This window comes from Martes martes, assembly GCF_963455335.1.
Source record: "Martes martes genome assembly, chromosome: 14".
NCBI lineage: Eukaryota > Metazoa > Chordata > Mammalia > Carnivora > Mustelidae > Martes > Martes martes.
In genome coordinates, this window is record NC_137902.1 from 73658694 (window position 1) to 73685297 (window position 26604).

At 34.9% G+C, this 26604-nt stretch overlaps 1 protein-coding gene across 1 annotated transcript in view; it reads left to right on the top strand.

The window, feature by feature from the left end:
• PTEN (phosphatase and tensin homolog) overlaps positions 1 to 26604 on the top strand; it is a gene marked incomplete at its 5' end in the record, with an annotated part of 85711 nt that overhangs the window by 14675 nt on the left and 44432 nt on the right. The window contains one exon of the mRNA XM_080822940.1: positions 10839 to 10923. Within this exon, the coding sequence (XP_080679066.1) occupies positions 10839 to 10923 (85 nt within the window). The remainder of the gene's footprint in view (positions 1 to 10838; positions 10924 to 26604) is intronic.

Sequence of the window (26604 nt, forward strand, 5' to 3'; positions counted from 1 at the left end):
AAAATACAGCAGTTAGGCAAAACTATTTTTGCCAATTTAAAAAAAAAAAAGGCAAGTCATTTCTAGATGATTTCCTGGCTTAGATATAAAATAAAGAGACTTGGTTCTGTTATATTAAAGCCAAATATAAAATGAAGCAGTCTAGCGCACACTTGTTTGGAGCTTTCTTCCATTAAAATGGTTCAAATTAGCAGTGCTTTCATTGAGAGGTAAATTTGATAGAAGTAAATTTAGAAATTTTACAGTTTTAGCTTAATTAGTAGGAAAATGAAAACCCACTTGCTGGAGATACGTTTTGTATTAGAACTTTTTTCCTTTGTACTGTGTATGTGTAGTAGTTTTTGAATATTAGGAGATTTGTGCACGGCTACATCTAAAAGATCAATAGAGTTGGAAATGTTGGAATCTGTTGTGGTTTTTTGTTTTTTTTGAATATAGTTTATTAATACTGAGTAAATTTGCACTAAATATTACTAGGCCTTTGTTCTCAAACTATTGATATATATCCCTTACCATCTTCTGTGTCTTACCTGTTGGAATGTTTTTCTTTCTGTGAAAGTTAGTGGCCTTAAAGAGCAGCCCAAACCTAGTGTTTTAGATAGTTATCTCTGGTAAATTAAATGATAAAAAGCATGGCTTTTATAATGAAATGAACTACAGAAGTACCATAAACCTAACACTGAATATAAAGATTAGAGCATAAAAGATACACTCTTATGTACTTTACAGTAATGCTGGATTGATATCGTAATTTTAAGTTTTCTAATTTTTCATATACTTTATTATGATTTTGCTGTAGAAAATTAGGTTAGCATTTGGCTTATAGTTCAGGTATATAATGCTCACAAGTATATCTAATGCATGTTGAACCGATGATCTTTCTGAAAGTTGTTCTGTAAGTTACAACCATATTTTATTTGATTTGTCATTGGTAGTCAGTCTTGGATGTTTGTTAGTGGGAGCAGAACCATGGCAGGGAGGGGGCGGGGTGTACGTGTGTGTATTTTAACAGCAGCAGAATTCTGAAACAGGAAATCAGCCTTATCGTATTCATCCAGAGACCTAGGAAGGAGGTAATTGTTTCTTATGCTCGTTAAAACCAGTTAGTTGGGCAACTTAAATTTTTAGAGATTCACAGATGTAGGTTTGAACAGTTGTAGATATATTATTTCATAACAGCTCTGAAGAAAAATTGATTAGATTTGTTGAGGGGAATAATCCCTCAGCTAATACACAAAAAAAATTGTACTTTGGATTTTAGAGTATTGCTAGCATTATCAGTGACTTGATTAGATATTTTTCTGTGGTTCTGATTTGCTTACATTTAAATAAAGTTCAGAGGGCCTTGATTGTTCCTTTAAAAAGTATTTGTTTAAAACTGTAATCTTTAAACAATAGAAAAAGTTGATTCTCTGTCAGATATTTGTCACTGGAAATTATCTTTCCCTCTTTTGTTAATGTGTATATGCTCATAATTACATACTTAGGTATTCACAGCTTAATTTTTATTTGTCAGTGGGTACTTGTCATTTTTAAAGCTATATAGGTAGCATTTCATTGGGCTAAATATCAGGCATTGCTTACTCTACTATGGTAGGATTATTTCCATTTTTTCCCTTTATAAACAGCATATTGTGACTATCTTTGCATAGTTTACATTGTTTTCTTAGAGCACATTGTTAGAGTGGGGTTTCTGGAATAAAAGGTAAAACAGTTTCATAGCTCTTTGTTACAGATTGCAGATTTCGTGCCAAATGAACCAATTTATGGTATTGCTACTAAGTAGAAGAATTACTAGCAATTCTTGATGTTACCTTTGAAGAATGCGGTATTTTCCTTCAGAAAGTAAGATCTAAGGCTGGCTCAGTTGGTAGAGCATGGGACCTTTAAACTCAGGTTTGTGAGTTCAAGCCCTGCGCTGGGCATGGAGCCTAATTAAAACAAATGAAATTACAACAACAACAAAAAGAACTCCAGAAAGTGAGATCTAAACTTCATTTCAAAGCAAGAATAAGTACAAACTCTTCAGTCAAGGCAAGTTGGTATAATGTAACAATTTTAGAGAAAGTTGTGAGGTCCTAATTGTTTGAAGGAATAGAAAGCTCCAGTAGAGCTCATAAATTACTTGGCAGTCACTTTTCCTTTCTGGTTTGGCATTGTGGGCAGCTAATTTAGAAGTGTTAAAAGGAACCTAAAATTTATACTGAAGTGGATTAAGTGAATATATTGGAATTCTTTTCTTTTATAATTTGTTTATAAAAACATCATATTGAGTTGCCTTGTAATGAGACATTGAAACTAAAATTAAATAACAGGATATTTCTAGTCCATGCAACCTCAAATCATAACAACTTATTACAATTGTAATAGCCCTTTGCAGTTTATAGTTTTAAAGATATTTCCAGATACCACATTTGATCCTTGAAACAACCAATAAAGAAATTACAGCAGGTGTTAGGATCATTATTTTGCAGAAAAAAGAAACAAAAATATTTGAGGCCCAGAGACTTAGTAACTTAGCTGCAGTCATAGGCTTTTAAGTTGCAAAGCTGAGAATGGAACTTTGGTCTTCTATTTATTAAATGACATTATGCACAATGAATCATGGAACACTACATCAAAAACTAATGGTTTACTGTATGGTGACTAACATAACATAATAAAAATAAATAAAAACAAGCAAACAAACGACATTATCCATGAAGTATTTTAGTGCAGGCCTGGCACCTAGGGAATATTTAAATGTTCCTGTGTCCTGCGCTGTTTCTGACCACTAACTTTATTCTTAAAAATCCCCATTTTTTTGGAGCAATATTTTTAATATTTCTGTAGTTTTCTGGGTTTTTTTTTGAGAAATATTTTTAATATTTCTGTAGTTTAGGCTTTGATGCTTATGCACCCTTTTCACTTTAGAAAATCAGATTTTAGGCAGCATTAATTTGCTCTGTACAGGAATGATTATATGCTTTATATGTTAGGACAGATTGTTCTCAAATAATGAGCAATTAGCACTTTATCAACTGGAAAAATCAGGAACTCCTTTTTCTGCTTTCCTACCAATATGAATCTTCAATTTAGAAACCAGATACAAACATTTTACACATTTAGTAGAGAAAAAGAATACCTACTCAGAAATAAAAAATTGTGCATTAAATGAGACTCCCGTATAAGTCTATGAGTGGCAGTTGTTTAAAGCATAATTTGATTAGTGAAGTTGCTAATATGGATATAACTGTGACATCCATGGAAACTCTTTGTTAATTTTAAACTTGTTAAAATTTGTTGGGAAAAAAATGTAGACCTGATGTAGCTTATGAATGAGTGGCTGAATTTTTTTTCCCCTCACCTGATCCTGAAGCATCTGTTGGTTGATAGCACTGACAGAAAGCGGGGGGAAAGCTCCAGAAATTCCTGGAAAATAGAATTAAATGGTGCAGTCTTGGTATTTACTAACTAGCTTTCGATTCTTCTTGTCTCCTCTTGTTAGTCTGACTTTATTCCTTCATTCCTGCTGCCGATTCAGCTCAACGTCCGTTCCTCTCGTGAGCTGGCAACTTCAGGTTTGCTTTTGTTGCTTTTTGATCACTACCTCTGTAATCTACATGTCACTTTCTGTTTGCCATCTGCATTCCATGTATGTTACCGCTTCCAGTTAACTAGAATTTTTAAAATCGCTTATATGTGATCTGTGGAAGTAATTTTTTTAAAATAATTGTGGCAGGAAAAAGGTGTTACTGGTTTGAATACTAGTACTGTATACTGGTATTTTAGTTTATAAGTTGTTTGGGGATAAGTATATCTATATATTATGTTGAGTAGTACTACAAAGAAACTTCAGAAGTGCTTTATTTTTAGTAATTGTACTTAAAATAAGACTGTCTATATTCAGGGACACACAAAATAAGGCTTAAGGAGCTATTTTTGGTTATTCTCTATTTGAAAATTCTAGTTAAATTTGTAGTGCAGACCACATTAACTTGGGTACAAGTAAAATTTTGAGACAAGGTAAATATGAAATCTCAGCTCACATGTTTTTTTCTAAAGGCATTTTGTTAATTTGGTGTAACTTAGAATATACTTTTAGTGTTTTAAGTCAGGATTGGATGTTAAGAACAACCAGTAAAAATTAAGTTATCTCATATAGTAGCTGCATCATTTTGTAGTGTGTCAGTTCTATTATTGGTGAAATTGACTTCTGTGGACAGGCTTTAGAACTTAATTACCATTTATTATTTTCTTTCTTGCGGTCAGCATTCTATGGTTGAGATGGGATTGTTGCAGCACTTGAATCAAGACTCTCCAACATGATATATGATTATCAAATTAATATAATATTAATTTCAGGTGTAGAAATTATCTGTATGTAGTTAACGGTATGTTAAGTAACTGGAATTTAAATAAAAGCTTGGATAAAAATTAAGCAGAAAAGAAAAAAAAATGTTACCTTCTACCAGTCCCATTTTACACAGGGAACTGAAGATGGGTAACTTGTAAAAGATTACTTAGTAAGTGAAGCTAGAGTTCAAATCCAGGCAGCTTGGCTCTTGGAGCATATGTTCTTAACCATGTTGCCACATTGCCTGCGAGTAGATCACTAGATGGCAAAAATATTTGGCTTCCTGCAGCGATCTAGTTAGTATAATTCTTTATGTGCAGCATTTTTAAGTAATTAGGTGAGAATTTCATATGAAACACTCCCCTTGTTATTTGAAAGTGTATCCGGTAATTGCAAGTTAACACTATTCTGTATTAGAAATATATATAGTTTTCTCAGTTACTTTTATTTGGTTTAAATTGTCCAAAAAAAGTATGTCAGAAATTTTAACATTACGAAGCAAAAAAGTCAAATTGAACATGCATTGGTATAATTCTTATCATAAGAAATATGTGTCTTATAATTCATTACTCAGTTTTGGAAATTCCAGTGATTCTGTATTGTCTTTTAGAAGTTTTTCAGCTTTAACATTTGATTAGTAAATTCACTTTCATTTGAACCTGCTTCCTTTGAAACTTTTGTATTTTTGTTACTGATTTGGAAATATAAGGAAATCTTAATCTTTTATGAGGCAGCATGGTATAAAAAGCCGGGCTTTGGGTTATGTACCTAACTGGTTTGAATCATAACTCAGTACTTACTGGCTGTGGAACTTAATGCAAATTACCCAGTCTTTTTGACCCTCAATTTTGTCATTCATGAAATGGGAATATTACCTTGTAGCGTTGCTAGGATTAAATGGGAATGTATTTCCTGTAGGGTGGCACATGTTCTCTGCATCTTTCTAACTTATGATGGAGGTTAAAGTCCTGGGTAAAATCTCAAACTGTGAATAAGAAAGGTGAGAATCTGTGGAAAATGAAACCTTCAAAAGACTGAATGTCTAGATTCTATGTAAAGGAAGCTTTGGATTGTTGCTGTGTAAGAGACCCGCACGCCGATTCTGGCCTTTGACTCCTTATATGTCTGGTTAAATTGAACTCCCTCTCACAGCGTCCTTCAAACTAAATCCAGTCTTCTGGTCTGCCTTCTCCATACAGCTCTGTGTGTGAGCCACACTGGCCTGCTTGCTGCTTCCCAAAGTTGTATGTATTTCCATATCCCTGTTCTGTCCCCTGCCCGAAGTGTTCTGATTGCTTGTTTGTTCTTCTGTCTCTGATGTCGGACTGACTTCTTAAGGATTTTCTAACATATCACCTATTTTGTGAAGCTTTATCTGTGCCCCTGCAGAATTAATCCCTCTCTCTTTATCTCTTAAAATATTTTGGTCTTATATTCAGTAGAATATAAGTCATGTGGCACCGTTGCATGTCTGTGTGTCTGTCTGTCTTCACTGACAGAGTAGGGACTTTTCCAGTGCAATAGTCTTTGCTTACTTAGCCTCTGCTCTCACTGCCCCTTGCACAGAATGTTCACTGTGTGTTTGAATAATTAAATGAATGAAAGGGGGCCAACTGAGTTTACTTTAATGAGTATATAACATCCCTATTTATGTATAATTAGAGACAAATGGTTTTGTTTAAGTAAGGTAACCAAGTCCTTTGCAACTTTATCTCCTTTATTAGTATTCATAATGCAAGGATACATTGGAGTTTAGTCCTGGTTAAAATGACTGCATTTCAAGGGGCTTTGTACTATTGTGCTTTTCTGTAAGGCTGAAAATCTTACTAGTGTCTTTACTGAAATTGAGCATTCAGTTGGAAAGTTTGTTAGGAGCTGTAATTACTATTACTTTGAATAAGACATATTTTGCTGTTGCATTATTCAGAAAAATTCAACTTAAATTTTTTACTTATATCTATTTATAATTTTTTATGTAGGAATTCTGGATTGGTGGAAGCTGCCACTGTTTTGGGTCCCTACCGCTGCCTCATTTGTCTTCTGAGTGTTATTTTCTATATGTTGGTTCTCCCAAGACAGGATTACAAAGTAAAGATTATTCACTTTCAGGAATTATTACTGCTACATGCTTGATTTGAGCCTCCAGTCTCTCTCTCTCTTTTTTTCTTTCTCATGAATGGACATAATACCCAAAACATTTTGATAATTGAACATAATTCTTTGAATTGAGCTATGTTTTTAGGTGGAACTACTTTCTTAGGTGAGAATAATAGGTGACAGCTATATTTGTAATGTTAAAAATGATAATCCTAATAGTTTTGGAGTCTCCATAGTAGAAGAACCCTTTGAGATTGGGGGTGAATTTATATATTCTTAAAGTGACAAAATTGCCACATAGTAAATGCTACTTAAATCTTTTTTCATTATATATTTGTGTGTATATATGTGTATATACATATATTTTTTTTGATAGAAATTCATCATTTCTTTTAAATTACATATAGAGCTGAATTTAAGTCACATGGGACAAAACAATATTTTGTCATGATACTTGGTAAATAGACCTGGAGATAATTATAAAGCAAACAATTTTTAAAAATCTGTTACAGAAATAGTGCAGGTGCATTGTATCAACAACAGAAAATAAAAAACAAAAATGAGAAAAATATATATTCCCACCACCTAGAGATGATTACTTTTAGTACCTTAGTTTGTAATCTTTTTGTCTACATATGTCTATATGGGTATATATGCATTCTTACTCGATTATGGCATAATGCTGTGTATTCTCTTTTGAAATCTTTTTTTTTTTAGTCAATAACATGTGCTTTTCCATTTCAGTCCTTTTTTTTTTATCTCATATAATGCCCAGATCATTTTCAAATTTCTCTGGTTGGCTCAAAAATGTTCTTTATGGCTTGTTTGTCTAGAACAATATCCAGAATAGCATTGTACCTATGAACTTGTCTCTTATAATCCTTAAGTCTTTTTTTTTTATTTAAAAAAAATTTTTTTTGAAGATTTTTTATTCATTTATTTGACAGAGAAAGACACAGTAAGAGAGGGAACACAGCAGGTGGAGTGGGAGAGGGAGAAGCAGGCTTCCTGTTGAGTAGAGAGCCTGATGTGGGGCTCGATCCTAGGACCCTGGGACCATGACCGGAGCCGAGGCAGAGGCTTAACGACTGAGCCACCCAGGCACTCCAACCCTTAAGTCTTTTAAAATAAGGGATACCCATTCCCTCCCTCCTTGCCTTTTGAAAAGACATTTGAGCAGAGACTGGGTCATATGCTTCAGACCTTTTGAATTTGTCCAGTTTATTCTCTCATGTCATTTAGCTTGTTTTTCTGTCTCTTGTATTTAATGCAAATTAAAATTTATATCTAAATACTTGGTTGATTCTCAAGTTGAAGATACCTTGGATATCATAGGTGATGCTGCATCCTTCATATTGTATCACACAGAAAGTTATAGGATCTCTGCTTAACTTCCTTGGTGATGCTCAGATTGACCACTGAAATTGGGTGGTGGCAGTCTTTTCTGCCCGCTGTTCAATTATATTGGTCTCCTTACATCAGAAGGTATTTTGTGTGGTGTTACTTTGGCTCTCTTAAGCAAAAGAGTTCAGTTCATCATCATCCACTAACCTGTTGGTTTAGTACCAGTTGTTGATCCTTGCTAAATCAATAAATTTATTAGGGTTTGCAAAATATGATGTTTAAAGTTCTATTTTGTGTTTATTAACACAATGTTTTTCTGTAAAGTAGATCTTTACTGTATGAAATGGTGCTATTTGGTTGTCCTGAAATACAGAACTTACAGGAAAAGTAGCATAAATACTTAATCTCCCCCTTTTCCTACTTTCAGAGTAGAGAAAGAACTATTCTAATAGCCACTTCAAAAGGTGATAAATGAAAAATTAGTTTGTTGTTCTTTTTTTCTTTTGAGTGTCTTTATATAGACTCAAAGGTTTTAATTTTATGTAGGGTGTTTTAATTTACTGCCATTTAAACTGCTTCTTTGATACTGTTTGTTAGAGCTTTAGGTCCTAGGATGTCCTTCATTTTAGCTCCAGTATTTGTCTGATAGAGACCATTATCTCTGAGTACCTTCCTTGTCTCCTGGCACAGAAAAATATCCCAGACTGATCTGGTACCTTCCTGCCACAGACCTGGCATCAACTTTTGTTCCAAGTTTAGTACCTTTTAATATATTAAATACGAGAGATGCAACCTGGGTCCATCCAGGGATTGTTTGCTGCTAGGATTGGTATGCTTTTGGGCCATTTCAGTGAAAAGACCTAGAGAACATAGATTTTTATAAACATGAGTTCATATTGATATTTCTAATTAATGTTTTTACTTGATTTCTTGATTTTATACCTATAATCATAAATCTTAAAATCATTAGTAAAATTTCATTATTTTTTTCTACAATATAAAGAAGCTTGAGAATATCAATACTGATAATAGTAAAAACAAACTCGCAGAAGAATTTTAAAATTTCTTTCTAGTTCTTTTTTTTTTTTTTAAGATTTTATTGATTTGAAAGAGAGAGTGAGCATGAGAGAGAGTATGAGCACGGGGAGAAGAGAAGCAGACTCCTCTGCTAAGCATGGAGCCCTGTGTGGGGCTTGATTCCAGGACCCTGAGATCATGACCTGAGCTGAAGGTAGATGTGTAACCAGCTGAGCCATCCAGGCGCCCCTCTTTGTAGTTCTTTTTGTTCTTACAGTGCTTCCTACGAAGAAGGACAGTAAACTTGCAGTAGCCAAGTAACTCCTGTGAAATAAACTCTTATCTCCTGGTTACCAATTTGATATTTAATTAGATTTGTTTGTTGCTGGTTTTAGTATATGTTTTTCCCCTTTGGCACCCCTTCTCTATGAAGCAAACATTTTTATTAGTTTCTCAGTTATCATTTGTGTGTGTGCAAATGCACATGTGTGCTGAGAAGTTCAGATTCAGGCAGACGTGTGTAAATGTTACTCATTTTATCCAAAAAGAAAATATTTTTTGTACAAAAGGTAGTGTATTGTATATGCTATTGTGTGTGTGGTCTTTTTTTAAATGAAAGGTTTTTATTTTTATTTTATTTTTTAAATTTTATTTATTTGAGAGAGAGAGAGATGGAGACAGATAGTGAAAGAGCATGAGCAGGGCAGAGGGAGAGGGACAGAGTCCTGGTTGAGAAGAGAGCCTGACACAGGGCTCTACCCCAGGACGCTGGGATCATGACCTGAACCAAAGGCAGAGGCTTAAACGACTGAGTCACCCTGGCACCCCTGTTTTTTTTTTTTTTTTCCCCTTAAAATATTTTTAGGACTGTCCAATCAGTGTGTGGTAAAACTATGGATAAAACCTTTTAAAAAAATAATTCTAAAATAAAAGCTTTTAGTAACTTGATAATTATTTTTCAATTGAAAATAATACCGAAATTAACTCAGTAATGTGAAAGCAGCAGAAAGTGATGGAAAAAGATATACAAAAAAGGCACTGGATTTGGTGAATTTTGGATTGTACTTGAAGATCAAATGGGGTCCAGGAGTAGGTAGGCGGAGAACTTCAGTGATGGTGTTGAAGGGAGGCTTGGGGCAGATCAGCTTGGCTGTTTTGGAAGGTCCATCTCAGAAAAATCACGAGATTAGAGAGAGGAATAATGGTACTTGGGAAGAAATGAGGTCTGCCACTATTGACAAATGCATAGAAATGTAGATTGGTTGGTGTTTTTTGTTTTGTTTTGTTTTAGTTTGATACAGATTCTTCTGGAGCACAGAAGTTTGTTTTTATGCTGACTACAGTGTGTAACATAAGTAAATAGAATGGCATGCTAAATGTTGACTACCTTGATGGTGAATGAGGAAAACTTTCTACCTTAGTTCAGTATTACCAAGTCACAAATACCAAGGACTTGGAGGAAGAGATCATTGTGGTTGTCTCAGCCTAATCTTGTGGAATAGGAAATTGAAGCCAGAAAAGATTAAGTCATGTCCAGGTTATACAACTGGATGGAGGCATAAGCCAGGTCTTAAATCTGGCTTCCTAATTCTTAATTGTATCTACTTTTCTCTATGCTGTGGTGCCTTTTATAACAATGAAAATGAGAAGTTGTGTAGCTGTTTTTGTTTTTATTTTGATAGTTGGTTTTTGTCCCAAGGTAACTTCAGTTCTGATTTATGAAGTCTGTGGTTTTTGTTTTTCATGTATGTGGGCCTAAATAGTGTAAATGTGGAAGTTACTTTTTTCCTTAATTTTTATGTACTTAATGTACTAGATAGACTTGAAAATTATTTTGCCATATAATTATTTTGAGGATTTTTTTGGGAATTAATTTATGTACCTGTGTTTCTTAATTACACATGATGGTTTATAAATAAATACATTTGACATCCTTTTACTAGCATAGGTATAGTAATTTTTATAATCAGCTAATGTTTTACAACGTGTACATATAGTTTGCATTGTTGTATATTTCAGATGTTTCCTTAACTTAAGTACTCAGATATTTATCCCAACATTATTGCTATGGGGTTTCCCGCAGAAAGACTTGAAGGCGTATACAGGAACAATATTGATGATGTAGTAAGGTAAGAACTCTTAATTTTCTGTTTCAAATATTGATGTATTCATGCTGTATTTTCATTTAGAGAAGATTTCTAAGTCTTAGAAAATGATGTGCTTTGTGATGTAAACTCTTTTTATTATGTTGGTGCTCTATAACTGCTTTTTGTTTGTTTAATGGACCTCAATGGGATACAACTCATTTGATAAGAACTAACCTTTGACATGGTTAGGTGTATGTAATAGGATTTCCTGGACTCGTTTTAATGCTTCTTACCAGTTTAAGTCCTGGATTCAGTTACACTATGGTTTTTGTCTTTTATTTCACAATTGGGGATTAGATTTAAATCCTCAAGTGTATTTATTCAATCACTTAAATTTATTCATTCTAAGGTAGAGATAACTGATACCATGTATTTTTTACATAGAACAGTTTATAATGGAGCATAAGTATACTAAGCATTTGAAGAAGTAATTTGGTACAGAGGATCTGGACAGGAATTGCTGGGCACACCAAAGCCTGACTTTGTCTCTTTTATAAACTTGCATAATTTTCTAAGTATAATTATTATCCAGCTTGAAACTGTATTTCTCAAAGCTGATTTAAATAATTTTAATACATGTATAACCTAAGAGTATGTGATATATTTTACGAGAGAAGGAATTTGTGTCTGTTGTATAGTCTTAATATATTTTCTCATTTCAAAGCAAAAATATATATGTATGAAAAATTAACTGTAAACATCAGTTGAAAATTTAGTGGCTTTTAAAGTTTAAAATTTTGGATTATTTCCTTTATCCTCTTAGAGAAATCTCTTTTTTGAAGACTTTCAATTTAAATATTTGATGAGAATTAATGTTATCTTGAATGGGAGAGCACTTTGTAAAGCATTATGCAAATGTAGAATCCTTTTATAATTGAGTATATGAACCTGTGTCCTTATTATGAGCTAGCGATAAGTTGTTTTGTAAGTGGTTAATTTTTAACAATTTGCTTTGAACCGATGTATATATTTACATTTTGCAGGATTGAGTTGTGTCCAGTTGGACTGTTGTTGTGTTTAAATTGTTCAGAATTTTTAAATCAGTATCAGTATCTACAAAAAGTACAGAAAAACCAGACTACGTTTTTGTAGTTTCTATTACAGTTAGAGGTACATGGGGCTGTCAGAAGTACTGTTTAAGAATTTGAAAATAGGGAAATAAATGTGTCTTCTCATGGTTGGGCAGGACACAGTTGGAAGGATGCATAACATCAGATCCACGAGAGCAATAGCCTGGTATGGCATAGTCAGTGACAATACACATCTACAGAAAACGCAGTGGGTGATGGAAAACAGAATGACGGGTGTAAATTTTGCATCGAGAGAGATGGAGAATCTGGAAAATGAGCAGTGCATCTCCTGTAGTGCAGGAGTGTTTATCAAGCCCCCTTAGGACCTAGATGAAATATCTTGCAGGTTGATCTGTTTTATATTACTACTATATAATTCTGTATTCAATCAAGTACTACTTAACCAGATCAGGTTAGTACTCATGTGGAAAAAGAGTATGAATACTCTGGATAGAGGACAGGTTTTGGGGTCACTGTAAGGGCCTCCTTGTGGTGAGTTTATCTGGAATGCTTGCTCTCTTTGCTCTCTTCTGATTGTGAATAAGTCACTGAAGCTGATTGATCATCTTTAAGTTACTGATAAAGTTTGGTTTCTGGATCAGCACATTTCATTTTCAGACCTTAGACTGATATTCTCACCGAGAAAATACTGTGCTGCTAATGCTTTGATCTTTCATCTTCCAACTTTGCAACTCCCGCCTTTATGCCACTGAATTAAGATTCACAAATTTAATTTGTGAAATAGTAACCAAAGTTGAAGTTTATTCTATCTACTTTAATGTATCTATTTTATCTAGCTTTTGTCTTTTTCAAATCTGTTATTCCTTAAAAAGGTTTATGTGTATGGTTTGTTATTTAGCCAGTAGTTGCTTTAGCCAAGTGATCTTGTCACCCTTTGGCAAGGGTGGTAGCCTGTAAATGACGAAGAATGATCTGCTGAGTAGAATAGCTAGGCGGTGCTCGCCTGGTTTGTCTTGCCCTCCCCCTCCCCTCCAGTTTTGTGACTGGGGGGATATATGGCTATTGAGGCTTTCGTTGGCTTCATTTGCTCACTCCACTCCACTTCTTTTATGAGAAAAAGGATGAACAGTCACCAGGAAGGTAGCTGTAGCTTTTCCCCTATGAAGTAAAATAATTTCCAAGAAGAGGATTAACTTCTCCAAGGGATTGGCTGTCTCTAGTACCTAAATGATTCATTTCCTTGATTGGTTCCCACAATATGGAAGATAGTAGTAATAAACAGTAGTGATTCCTTTTTGGTTCAAAGATGATAAAGTGATAATGAAAAGCGTGTCTTTATCTTCTTACAAGTTTTCTCTTAAATGTATTTCCATTTGGATTTTCCTTTGCCCTATCTATTTAAATTTTTACTTTTCTAAATCATGTTTTTTTCCTATGATTTTTCCCCAAACAAGAAATACTGTTCCAGGTTCAGATTTTGTTGGTGTTGTACATCTTTGCTCCGAGTAAAAGAAACTGAAATTGCAAATGCCTTTATGCTTAAATTATGCAGTATTTAACTGTTTTGGGATATGGATTGTTATGGCAACGTGAAATTTTATACTTGAGGTACTCAAGTGACAAATATTTAACTTCTCGTTTTGAGGTTACCTCCTAGGATTAGGAATTAATGTAAAAAAGTAGAAAGTGGGGGAGAAGTGAACCAAGTTGGAATTTTTTACTATCTTAACTGCAGATGTTAGGCTTAATAATCAGAATTGACAGGTCAGGACAAGGACATCTCAACAAGGGAAGTTGAAGAGCTAACTCTTCCCAGAATGTTTTTTCTTCTTTTCCTCTTATTCCCACCTTCTCTTCCCCTCCTTTACTGCCATTTAAGCTCTTGCTGTGACCAGTTGGTAATTTGAAACAATGTTTTATTCAGATAATTGATTATTCTTGGATATGTGTGGTAATCTTATCCCCCTGGGCTAATATTGAAATTACCCTAATTTATATGTTATCTGGTATAAATCTAAGCAGCCTTTAACAAAATGATGCATTATGTGTTTAACCGACGTAGCTTAAGAACTGTTCTGTACTTAATAAATCACCCAAATGTAGGTTTACTAGAGGTGAACTGGCTTTCTTACTGCAGAACCTTTAATACACTACTGTGCCTTGCAGATCTACCAAGAATGAAATTCGAATATGCTGCTTTCCTTTTCCTTTTTTTCTTTCTCTTCCCCTCATTCTCCCTTCTCTCATTTCTCTTGTACTGTGTTAAAATAACATCTTTCTAAACAGTGTTTCTTGGAGCACAATTTGGGAAGTGTTGAAAATGAAAAAAGATGCATGTAACAATATTTCCCCCTAGTCTGAAATCAGTAGGAAGTAATTTACTTCCCCTTTTATTGGAAAGATTTTAGATGCGGGTAGATTCCCATATTTTTTGTAAGAAAATGCTTAGAGCTGAGCGTTCTGATACATAGTGATTAAAAAAAAAGACTTTATCCATTGTCTTCTATACTATCAGCTTTTTTATTCGTGTGTGTGTGTGTGTGTGTGTGTGTATGTGTATGTATATATATCCTCCAACTTTCGTGTTTTATACATTCTTCCCAAAGAAATTTAAAATAATCTTCTCTTAATTATATATCGATCTCTCAATCAACCTTTTATTTATGTGTTAATATTCGATAAAAAAGGAAGTGTTTGTCTTCCCAACATTATCATTATTGGCTGTTCAGTTCCAAGAATTAAAAAGAGAGTATATAGAGGAAAGTGTCACACTAATACAGAGGAAAGAGTATTGTTTCCATTCTCCATTTTCAACAACTTTTGACTTCTCCTTTATACTGCCTTTCTTTTTCCTGCTTCCTTTTTTCTCTTTATTGAGGCAAAAATTATATAACATAAGATCGATCATTTTCAAGTGAACAATTCACTAACATTTAGTACCTTTCCAGTATTTTGTAACCACCATCTCTCTCAAGTCACCAAACATTTTTAACACCCCAAAAGAAAAGCCTATACCCATTGGCTGCCTCTCACTTCTTTTGTTAGTCTTACTTCCTTACAACTAGCAGATCCCTGATGGATTCGACAGTGTTTATAGTCTCTGCACCAATCTAGCTTTTAGGATTTTAATAATAGGTAACACTTATTTTTCATTTAGGTACATACATGTGGTTCTGTTGTATAAGCTGTTTACATGTGTCATTTTATTAAAAATCTCTACAATTACCCTGTCCCCATTTCATAATATGGTTTAAAAGAAGTTAACTTCCCCAAGTGCCATAGCGGGTAAGTAGTGAGCTGAGGGTCGAGTCCAGTCTGTGAGATTCCAAAGCTGATTGTCGTAGTAGCCATATCTATCAGAGGATGAAATGTTTTACCACATACATATGTATACCAGAACATGCCTATATAGGCATATTTCAGAAAATTTATTTAGGATTTGAGTTTCCAGATTGAAAAGAGCTATATAGTGCCAAGCACAACAAATGAAAACAGGCCAGTACCAGGCAGTTATTACAAAATTTCTTTAAGAACATCAGAAATAGTGAGAATGTCTCAAAAGCTTTTGGGATCATTTAGGAGGGATTAGGAATATATATATGTCATCTAACTTCTCATAATCTAAGAATCTAATTTAAAGATGGAAGATGGAGGAATAGCGCTTTACAAGTTCTGCGTTCAGCCTAGAGCTCTGTATCCAGCCAAACCATTAGTCAAGTGCAAAAGGAGGAAAGAAAGACCTTCAAGAACAAGAAAAAAAAAATGTATCCACCATGCAACATTTCTTAGGAAATTCCTAGACCATGCGTCTTAACAAAATAAGAGAATAAACCATCAAAATAAAGAAAGGGACTTTAAAATTTACCTTTTAAACTTTTTTTTTTTTTTTTTTTTTTTGAGAGAGAGGTCAGTGAGGGAGGGGGCAGAGGGGAGAGGGAGAGTCTTAAGCAGTCTCCAGGCCCAACCCAGAGACTAATGCAGGGTTTGATCTAACATCCCTGAGATCAGGACTTGAGCTAAAGTCAAGAGTCAGATGCTTAACTAACTGAGCCACCCAGGTGCCCCTAAACTTTACCATTTTAACCATTTCTGAGTGTATGCTTCAGTGGCCTTAGGTATATTCATATTGTACAGCTGTCTTCATCATCCATACCTAAAACTTTTTTTTTCTCCTACCACACTGAAATGTTGTGCCCATTAAATAGTAGCTCCCCCATTTTCTCTACTCTGAGCTCTTGGCAACCACTGTTCTACTTTCTGTGTCTGTGTATGTAACTATTCTGGGCACCTTATATAAGTGGAGTCATGCAATCTTTGCCTTTTTGTGACTGACTTAGCATAGCATGTGACTTCATTTAGCATAATGTCTTCAAGGTGCACTCATGTTGTGGCCTGAATTGGCCATGTTTTCTTCCCTTGTATGTATATAGCACATTCTGTTTATTCATCCATGGATGGACACTTGAGTTGCTTCTGCCTTTTGACTGTTGTAAATAATGCTGATATGAACATGGGTGTACCAGTATCTCTGCATCTTGCTGCTTTCACTTCGTTTGGTTGTACACCCAGAAATGGAGTGGCTGGGTCAAATAGTGATTCTGTGTTTAATTTTTTGAGGAACTGCCATATTGTTTCTCCCAACAGCTGCATCATTTTTCATTCTCAGCAGCAAGAATAAATGTTCCAGTTTCTCTACATCCTTGTCAACACTTGGTATTTTCTGAGCTTTTTTTTTTTAATAGTGCCATCCTAATGGGTGTGAATTGGTATCTCATTATGGTTTTTCTTCCCGTCTTTATTTTAAACCACTGTAACTTGAAGAAGTCACACATGTCAGCTACAGAAGCAGACACCTGAGAAATTTCCCTCTCTCTATGAGCCTTGGTAACTGACCTCTCCTGCAAAAGCCCCTTCCCCAAAAGCAAGAGGAAAAGGACGGAGCATAAAGAACCCTTATTTTAGCTAGACTCTTTCTAAGGTTTTCCCATTCTTTTTACTTCTGGAGTATGATAGCTGATGATTGCTTCGTTTGCTGGGAACCAGAGCTCTAGGAAATTCGTGTTAGCCACTTGGCCACTCTCATGTACCCTGGCCCACTGTTTTAAAAAATGAACAAATGCTAAAAGAGGGTTTTAGAAACAGAGGTATTTAGAATATGCACATTGGACACATCAGTACTTTTAGTGTACACACTTACAATGACTGTAATTATCTTGAAACAACTTACAGAGTCTAAATTTGAGGCCTGTGGTCTCCCTTCTTGGAAGGCCTATTTAAGCATCTGGTTGATTCAGTCTTATATTTCTCACCACCTAATAGGAGACCTTCCAGGGGGCACCTGGGTGGCTCAGTGGTTTAAGCCTCTGCCTTCAACTCAGGTCATGATCTCAGGGTCCTGGGATCGAGTCCCACATCAGGCTCTCTGCTTGGCGGGGAGCCTGCTTCCCCTCTCTCTCTCTGCCTGTCTCTCTGCCTACTTGTGATCTCTCTCTGTCAAATAAATAAAAATCTTTAAAAAAAAAATAGGAGGCCTTCCATCTCTTTCCTCTTCTGTTCCTCTTTTAAATTTGAGTCTAGACAATATAGCTCAAGTTCCAGAGGAACCAGAAAAATGACCAATGATTTTCAGTCTTTGGGACTCTAATTTGTGTATGATCTTTTTTGCCACATGATCTTTTTTCTTTTTAATTGAAGTATAGTTAACATACGTGTTATATTAGTTTCAGGTTTATAATATAGTGATTGGAAAAATCTAACAAGTATAACTGCCATTTGTCACTGTAGAATACTATGACTATATTCCCTGTGCTGTACCTTTCATGACTTAACATTCCATAACTAACCTGTATCTCCTGCTCCCCGTCACCCATTTTCCCATTTTGTCCATAGCCATACCTGTTTCCTTTTGTATTTAAGGGTCTGTTTCTGCTTTTTGTGTTTTAAATTTTTTTTTCAGATTCTACATATAAGTGAAATCATATGGTATTTGTCTTTCTGTAACTGACTTACCTTGCTTAACGTAATACTCCATATCCATCCGTGTTGCAAATGCAAAATTTCATTCCTTTTTAATGGCTGAGGTATAGTCCATTGTTTGTGTATCAATCATCTCTTTATTCATCTGTCATTGGACACTTGGGCTGCTTTCATAATTTGGACATTGTAAGTAATGCTGCAGTAATTAAGGGTACATGTATCCTTTTGAATTAATGTTTCTGTTTTCTTTGGTTAGATATACTTACTAGTGGAATTACTGGATCATAAGGCAGTTCCACCTTTAATTTTTTGAGGAACTTCCGTGCTGTCTTCCATAGTGGCTGCACCAATTCACATTCCCAGTAACAGTACATAAGGCCTCCTTTTTTCCCACATTCTTACCAACACTTGTTTCTTGTCTTTTGGACTCTAGACATTTGGCAGTTGTCAGATGGTAAGGTGGTAACCTCAGTGTGGTTTTAATTTGCGTTTCCATTTTTTTGAGAAATGTTTAGCAGTTTGTGTTTTTGTTGTTGAGTTCTAGGAGTTCTTTATATATTCTGGATATTAATCTCTTATCAGATACGTGATTTGCAAATATTTTCTCCCATTCTTTGGGTTGCTTTCTTGCTTTGTTGATAGTGTTCTTGGATGAACAAAAAGTTAAAAGTTTGATGCAGTACAATTTAACTGTTCTTTGTTGACTGCCTTTGGTAACACATCCAAGAAATCATTGCTAAACTGGTATTATGAAGCTTTTCTCCTGTGTTTCCTTTTAAGAGTTTTATAGTGTTTGGTCTTTTTTGCTTAGATCATTAATCCATTTTAAGTAATTTTTGACTATGCTTTAAGATAAGGGTCTAACTTAATGCTTTTACATGTGGATATCCACTTTTCAGAACACCATTTGTTGAAAAGACCATCCTTTCCTCATTGAATGGTCTTGCCACACTTGTCAGGGAATTATTAGACCATATATACAAGAGTTTATTTCTGGGTTCTCTATCCTAGTCCATTGGCATACATGTCTGTCTTCATGCCAGTACAACACTTTGTATCTTTGTGGTAGATTTTGAAATCAGTAATTGTGAGTCTTACAACTTTGTTCCTCTGATTCAAGATTGTTTTGGCCATTGAGGGTTTTAGAGAGTCCATATGAATTTTAGGATGGAATTTTCTAGTTCTGCAAAAAAAAAAAAAAAAGTTTTGGGGATTTTTGAATGATATTAATCTATAGATTTTGTTGGATGATATTGAAATATTAACAGTATCAGATTGGGGGTGTCTTTCCATTTTTTTTAGGTCTTTAATTTTTTTTTCAACAGTGTTTTATAGTTTTCTCTGTATATTACCTCCTTAATTAAGTTCTTTCATAGATACTCTTTTTCGGTGTTTATCATGGATGGAATTTTCCTTTTTGGATTGTTCATTGTTAGTATATAGAAATACAGCTGATTTTTGCACATTAATTTTGTATGCTGCTGCTTTGCTTAGTTTGTTTATTCTGATGATTTTTTTTGTGGAATCAAGGTACATATAAAAACATATAAGAACATGTCATCTGCAAACAGAGATAATTTTATTTCTTCCTTTCCAATATGGTTGCCTTTTTGGATAGAAGTAGCAAAACAGACTTCCTGTTTTGTTATTGACCTTAGAGGACAATTTTTGTCTTTTACCATCGCATGTCATAGTAGCTATAGGGTTTGGATTTTTCTTTTTAAATCGACTAGTTTTTGGAGCTATTTTACATTCACAGCTACATTCAATAGAAGATACAGAACTTTCCTGCATGCCCCCTGCCCTCACACAAATATGGTCTCCTTCATTATCCTTGCCCTCTCCCAGAGTGGTTTATTTGTTGTATTGATGAACCTGTACTGACATCATATAATACAAAATCCATAATTTCCTTTAGGGTTCACTCTTGGTGTTGTGTGTTGTGTGTCATATGGACTTGGACAAATTTTAATGACATGTATCCACCATCATAGTAACATACCTAGTGGTTTCACTGCTCTAACAGTAGTCTGCAGTCTGCCTATTTGTCCCTTTCCACCCACCCCAGCCGCTGACAACTGCTGATTTTTTTTACTGTCTCCATACTTCTGACTTTTCTGTACTGTCATATAGGTGAAATCATCCAGTATGTAGCATACAAAAACTCTGGTACTATCCAATATGGCAATATATGAAAAACCCACAGCATGCAAAATGGTATGGCCACTTTGAAGACAGTTGGTAGTTTCTTACAAAACTAAACATACTCCATAAAATCAAGCAATTGCCAACCCACAAGAGTTGCAAACTTATATTCACACAAGAATGTATGTCAAGTCTTTAATGCCTGGCTCCTAAACGAGGAAAAAGGGGGAAATGAAGGGAAGAAATGGGCTCTGGATCTTTAAGTCCCCTGGAAGCCTTTTCCATCAGTGGGGATTTCAGCAGTGGTGGCCTGCTTCTGTGTGTGCAGGTGTGTAATCAGAAGCAGCAGTCAATGATCAGAACACAGTTCTCTGATATTTGGAGGACAAGGTCCCATAAGCTGGTGTAGGCTGTGCTAGGCATATGTGCATGGCTTCCTGCTGGGAGGGGGGGGCCCTGGAGGTGGGTAGCTGCTACCATAGTAAGAGTTGAAATTGACTGAAATTAACTGTGATTTACTGTCTAAGCCTTTCCCTAGAAGCTGCAAGCTTTTGAATAGACTCCAGGGTTCCAAAATAGTTACACTAGTCAGATTATGCCAGTACAATTCTTGTTTAGGTGGGGAGATGGATTCCTGGTGACTCCAACTTTGCCATCTTCCCTCAACTAATTTCTTATTACAAGTTTTTTATATCTTTTGAAATACATGCTTATGTATCCCTTTGACAAAAATAGTTTTAAAATGCACTTTGGCAGCTCATAGGAGTTCATAGGAATTCTTTGAGGAAAGAAAAGACTTCTAAAAACTAAAGACTGTTTATTCTCACAGCTGTCTTTAATGAATTCAGATTATTGTATATTGAAATTATTTGAAGTAAGGTATAGTGTGTCTTAGAAAGATTACTCTAGATTTTCCACATTTTGAGGGTATTACCTCTTTGCTCTTAAGTTTTTAGTCTACTTTCCAAGTTATCTGTAGTTAAATTTTCCCATTTCCCTTTGGAAAGTGCTGTTTTCTTGCTTTTTTCCGCTTTTCCATTGTATCAAATTTATAAGGCAATGAGCCAATTGTGGGCATGAAATCCTTGGGAGGAGAGAGGAGGAAGTGGGAGGGGCAGCCATGGTGAATGTTTTCCTAAGTAATATTCAAGTTCTTTGAGAGAACTTACCCTCCCCCCCTTTTAAAAATGCTGTGATATTTTCTTTTAAATAGATTGTTTATTCTCCTGCCAGTCTCACTGTTGCCCAAAGTGCTAGATAAGAAATTGTATAGTTCACATTATTAAAGGGAGTACAAAAAGTATTTTACCAACCCTCAGTCAAAAAAAAAACAAAAAACCAAAAAAAACAAAAGCCGAAAAACAAAACAGAACAACTATAGGATAATACATAAAAGAACAGAGTCAGGGTTCTAGGTTGCACATGACAGAAAGTAGCTCTAATTAAGCAGAAAAGAATTATTTGAAAAATGTTAGATAGCTCATAGGTAGAGAACCAGGCTTAGAAATTTTGCAGAAGCTGAGGGAAGCAAGGCATGGTCAAGAGGTTACAATAAGGCAGTCTCTGCTTAGGACATGGCTGCTTGAAAACTTGCTATCCTATGTACTGCTGCCGTGACTGCATGTTGGTGACTGTGTTCATAAGCTTTCAGCGCTTCTGCAGCTTTCTTTCAGTGATCTGACTACTCTGCCCCTTGCTTTCACCACCTAGGATTCAGTGTCCAGAGTGGGAGGACCTAATTGGTGTTAGGCTTGCACGCATGATGATTAAGATGGGGAAGGGAATATTTGCTTCTCACCTCTTGAAATTCTCTCCAAATTAGAATGGTTGTGGATGCTGAACAGCCCAAAGAGGACTAATACCTCCTACAAATTTCTCTTAACTTCACACGTCCTATCCTCAGACTCTCTTCCCAAAGATACCTACAATTAAAACTTTCAGGTATTCTTTAAGAAACTGTTTTCATCTTATATCCACTTTTTAAGAAAAATAGTTGGGAACATACTGCCTACTCTTCTGCATCTTGCTTTTTTTTTTTTTTTCCATTTAACATACGTAGGAATTTTCCATACTGGCATGGAGATGGAACTGATTTTGTTGTTGGCTTTTATTCCATTTTATGATCATTCCATAATAAACAGTCTCCTCCGATGCACATTAGGTTATTTCTTGTTTGTTACTATTGAAAACAGCACTCTGATAAACATTTTCACACACATCCCTTGGTGTCCTTTAACAAGTATTTACTGAAGGTAGATTCTTAGCACTGGAGCAGTGGATTTTTTCTCCACTCCACAGTGGAGTTTATTCTCACCAACATGTATGACAGCGTCTTTCCCCCTTCACAGTCTTGGCAAACTGAATATTATCAAACTTAAACTTTTTGTAATTTGTTGGGTAATTTGAGTTTTTATTGCATTTCTTTAATTGGGCGATTAAGCGACTTTGTGTTGTTATTGGTCATATTTTTTCCTTTTGGTTTGTACATGTGTACTGATTGACCCTATCTTCAGCATATTTAAAAATTTTTTTTTCCTTAATGATTTTTATGAACGCTTCAAAAAAATAAGGAAGTTAGTGGTATTCTTTCTTAAGACAATTTTATAATGCCCTGCCTTGCTGGTCTTTTGAATTTTATGACTGCGAGATTCAGGTGAAGCTGTTACAGAGAGCTTGATGGATTATCTCTGTTTCAAATTATTGATTGCTAACTGTATGCTTTACTAATATGTATAATCATGGAATGTCAAAGATTTTGTTAACAGTTGTTTGTTCAGGAATATTCTTTAAGAAATAACCTTGCTTAAATAGCAAATTGAAACAATTTTAATCCAGAAAAATGTCATGCATCCACCACTCTTGAGTTATTGAATCAGAGCAAACCTTCTCCTGGACAGAGACAATAGAAGTGAAAGGGAATTAAGTGGTTCCTAAGCTTAGCTTAGCCTAGCCTTGCCTTGCCTTTTCTTTCTTTCTTTCTTTGAGGAGTTCTGCTTATCTTCTGGCTCCAGTGCCATACGACTCTCTAACCTGTGGAGTTCTACCTTATTTAATGTTCTTTTTGGATCCAGACATTTTCCTCATTTCAAGCCTTTTCTTTTGTCTTTACCATTCTTATGTTCCTGTATATATGCTCTTTTGTATTCATCTAGGATTATTTCCCTTTTTTCCCCTAGGATTATTTCCCTCCCCCCCCCCCCCCGCCGCCCCGTTGTAACCTTTTAAATCTGAACATTGTGAGTGAATTCTCTGCAACTGTATTGATTGGTTTTCAAAGATAATTTCTGTTCATTTGCCTTTTTAAAACTAGTATCACATGTGATTGTTTATACAGAATTTTAGTTTTTAAAGTCTCTCTGTAATCTTTCCTTTTGGATTTTGAGTTATGAATTCATAGCCTGTTATTTAAATGAAGCTTTTGAAATCCGTTTTACTGATCTGTATCATATCTAACTATGCCAGTATTTCCTTCCTTGTCTGACGTGAACTCTAAAATTATATGAACACTTTCTCCCTGTTTCCTGGCATTTCCACTGAAACTTGTTCCTCATTCTTGGTTAGAAATATGTCCAGAATTTTAGTTTTCTTCTTTATTGTATTAATCTGCTAATAAAATTAATCAAACATACCAGGAATTTGTCAGAAAACTGCATATGGTTGAAAATACTTTTTCAGTATGTATTTTGACAGTTGTAAAGTCCCAGTTATTACTGTAGCTTTCCTGTTTTAATTTTATGCTCTATTCCAAGAATGTACCCATTTCCACTACCTTCCTAAGCATATGTATTGTGGTCTGTTGTGTTTTTTCAAAGATCTCTGTGTTTTAGACTTGTGCTGTCCAAAATGTTAGCTGTTAGCCATATGTAGCTATTTATGTTTAAATTAGTTAAGATAAATTTACTCATTGATGTTCATTTGCATTAGTTTTCAATAGCTACATGTGGTTAGTGGCTTCTGTGCTGGACAGCATAGATACAGAACATTTTCATCACTGGAAAGTTCTGTTGGGCAGTGCTTTTTTTTTTTTTTTTTTTTAAAGATTATTTATTTATTTATTTGACAGAGAAAGACACAGCGAGAGAGGGAACACAAACAGGGGGAGTGGGAGAGGGAGAAGCAGGCTTCCTGCTGAGCAGGGAGGCTGATGCAGGGCTCTCAATTCCAGGACCCTGGGATTATGACCTGAGCCCAAGGCAGATGCTTAATGACTGAGCCACCCAGGCACCCTGGACAGTGCTTTTCTTAGTGTCATTTTGCTTTTCATCCTAAAAAGTTCTCATTCCTGAGGTGATGTACTTGTTGTATTGCTATCTCTGGTATTAAGCAAAATACATTTGAGATATTTTGACGTGGGTTGCATTTTACATGTTGGTAGTTGTAATCAGATTACTTTTAAAATCAACTTTATTGAGGTATAATTTATTTGCAGTAAAGTATATTCACCTTAAGTGTACAGTTCAGGGAGTTTTGACATGTATATACATCCATGTAACATCGCCACAGTCAAGATTTAGAACATTTTTATTGCCATAAAAGTTTTCTTCATGTCTCTCTGTAGTCAGTCCCCCAGCCCTGGTTCTGGGCAGTTTCTAAATCTTAACTGTAGTTAAGTTTTGACTGTGTTAATATTTTATATAAATGCAGTTATAGAGTGTGTACTTTTTTTGGTTGGGATTTTTAGTCTTTACATAATTACCTTGGTTGTTGCTTGCGTCAGTAGTGACTTTTTTCTTTTTATTGCTGAATAGTATTCCACCATATGGTTATGATATAATTTATTTATCCACTCACCTGTGATGGGCATTTGGGTTATTGTAAATATAGGTTTATTGTGAACAAAGCTGCTCTGAGCATTCATGGCCAAGACTTTTGTGGACATATATTTTTACATCTTTTGGTTAAATACCCATGAACAGAATTGCTGGGTCATATGATATAATTACTGAAAGAAAAAAAGGTATATATATTTAGGTTAATGGAACAGAATAGAGATTACAGGAAAACTCAAACATAGGTTGTTAGAAAAGATGACAGAGAAGTCACTGGGGACAGGATACTCATATTAATAGATGGTTTTGGAACAACTGAATATCAGTATGAAGACAACTACTTCTGATAATACACGAAAATCTCATATTACATGCAAATGGATATTGTAGATAGAAGTATAAAAGTAACATGTAAAACTATAAAACGAATAGATAAAAACAGAGAAGAAAATCTTTGTGACCTTTGGTTTAGTCAGAGATTTCTTAGACAGTATATAAGAAGTTAACCAGGTAAGAAAAAATTCACAAGTTGGACTTGATCAGCATTAAAAACTTCTGTTGTTTGAAAGACACCATTAGTAAAATTAAAAAAAAAACAAAAAACACTCCAAAAAACAACAAGTTTGGAAGAAGTACTCACAATGCATATATCCAAAGGACTTGAACTCAATGCAATATAAAGATGATTTTAAAAATTCATAAGAGGACAACCCCATAAAAAAAAGACAAAAAAAATTTGAACAGAAACTTTACAAAAGAAAATACTTAAATGATAAGTAAATATATTAAAATATATTTGAAGTAAATCATCGGAGAAATGAAAATTAAAAGATAATGAGGCGCTGTTTCAAATTTTACTGGGATGGCTAAAACTTCAAGGGCTAATAATGGGTTGGCAAGGATATAGAGCAATTGGAACTAATCCATGTTGGTAAAAGTGCAAAATGATACAACTTCTTTGGAGAAGTGCTTGGCAGTTTTTAGTTCATAGTAACAGCTTTCTGAATTTTTTCACTGAGTTATAGTTCACTTCCTCTGCTGTTTCTTTTCCCTCTAGTTCTATTCCTCTTTTGAGAGAGTAGATTTTCTTTCCCACTGGGGATCCTTGTCTTTGATCAGACTTTAATATAAAACTCTTAGTTTTGCTTTTCTGTTTAACTTGAAGTAATAGAGGAGAAGGCAGTACTGTGCAGGCAAGTGTTAAGAGTGCATTTTTAACAGGATACTTGTATTGGATGTATAACTGATCTTAAGTTTGACAACCTGAAGATGACTAGGAGAAAAGACTGTTTGGAGCTTGCCTGTGTTAATGGGATTAAGGCAGAGATGACTTATATATTAAAAAGAAAAACAACAACCCAATTTCATGTTTTAGTGGTAGCAATGGCAGCTGTAGGTATATTAGAGTTCTAAGAGCAAATTTTAATTTTTTAAAAAGATTTTATTTATTTATTTATTTGACAGAGAGAGAGAGAGAGAGAGAGAGAGATATCACAAGCAGGCAGAGCAGCAGTCAGAGAGAGAGGGAGAAGCAGGGTTCCCGCTGAGCAGAGAGCCCGATGCAGGGCTCGATCCCAGGACCCCGAGATCATGACCTGAGCCGAAGGCAGAGGCTTTAACCCACTGAGCCACCCAGGCGCCCCATGAGCAAATTTTAATTTAACATGAATGCAGCAGAACTAAATACAGTGCCAAATAATGAGTTAGCTACAGAAAAATGTAGCAAATAAGTAGTTATTTTT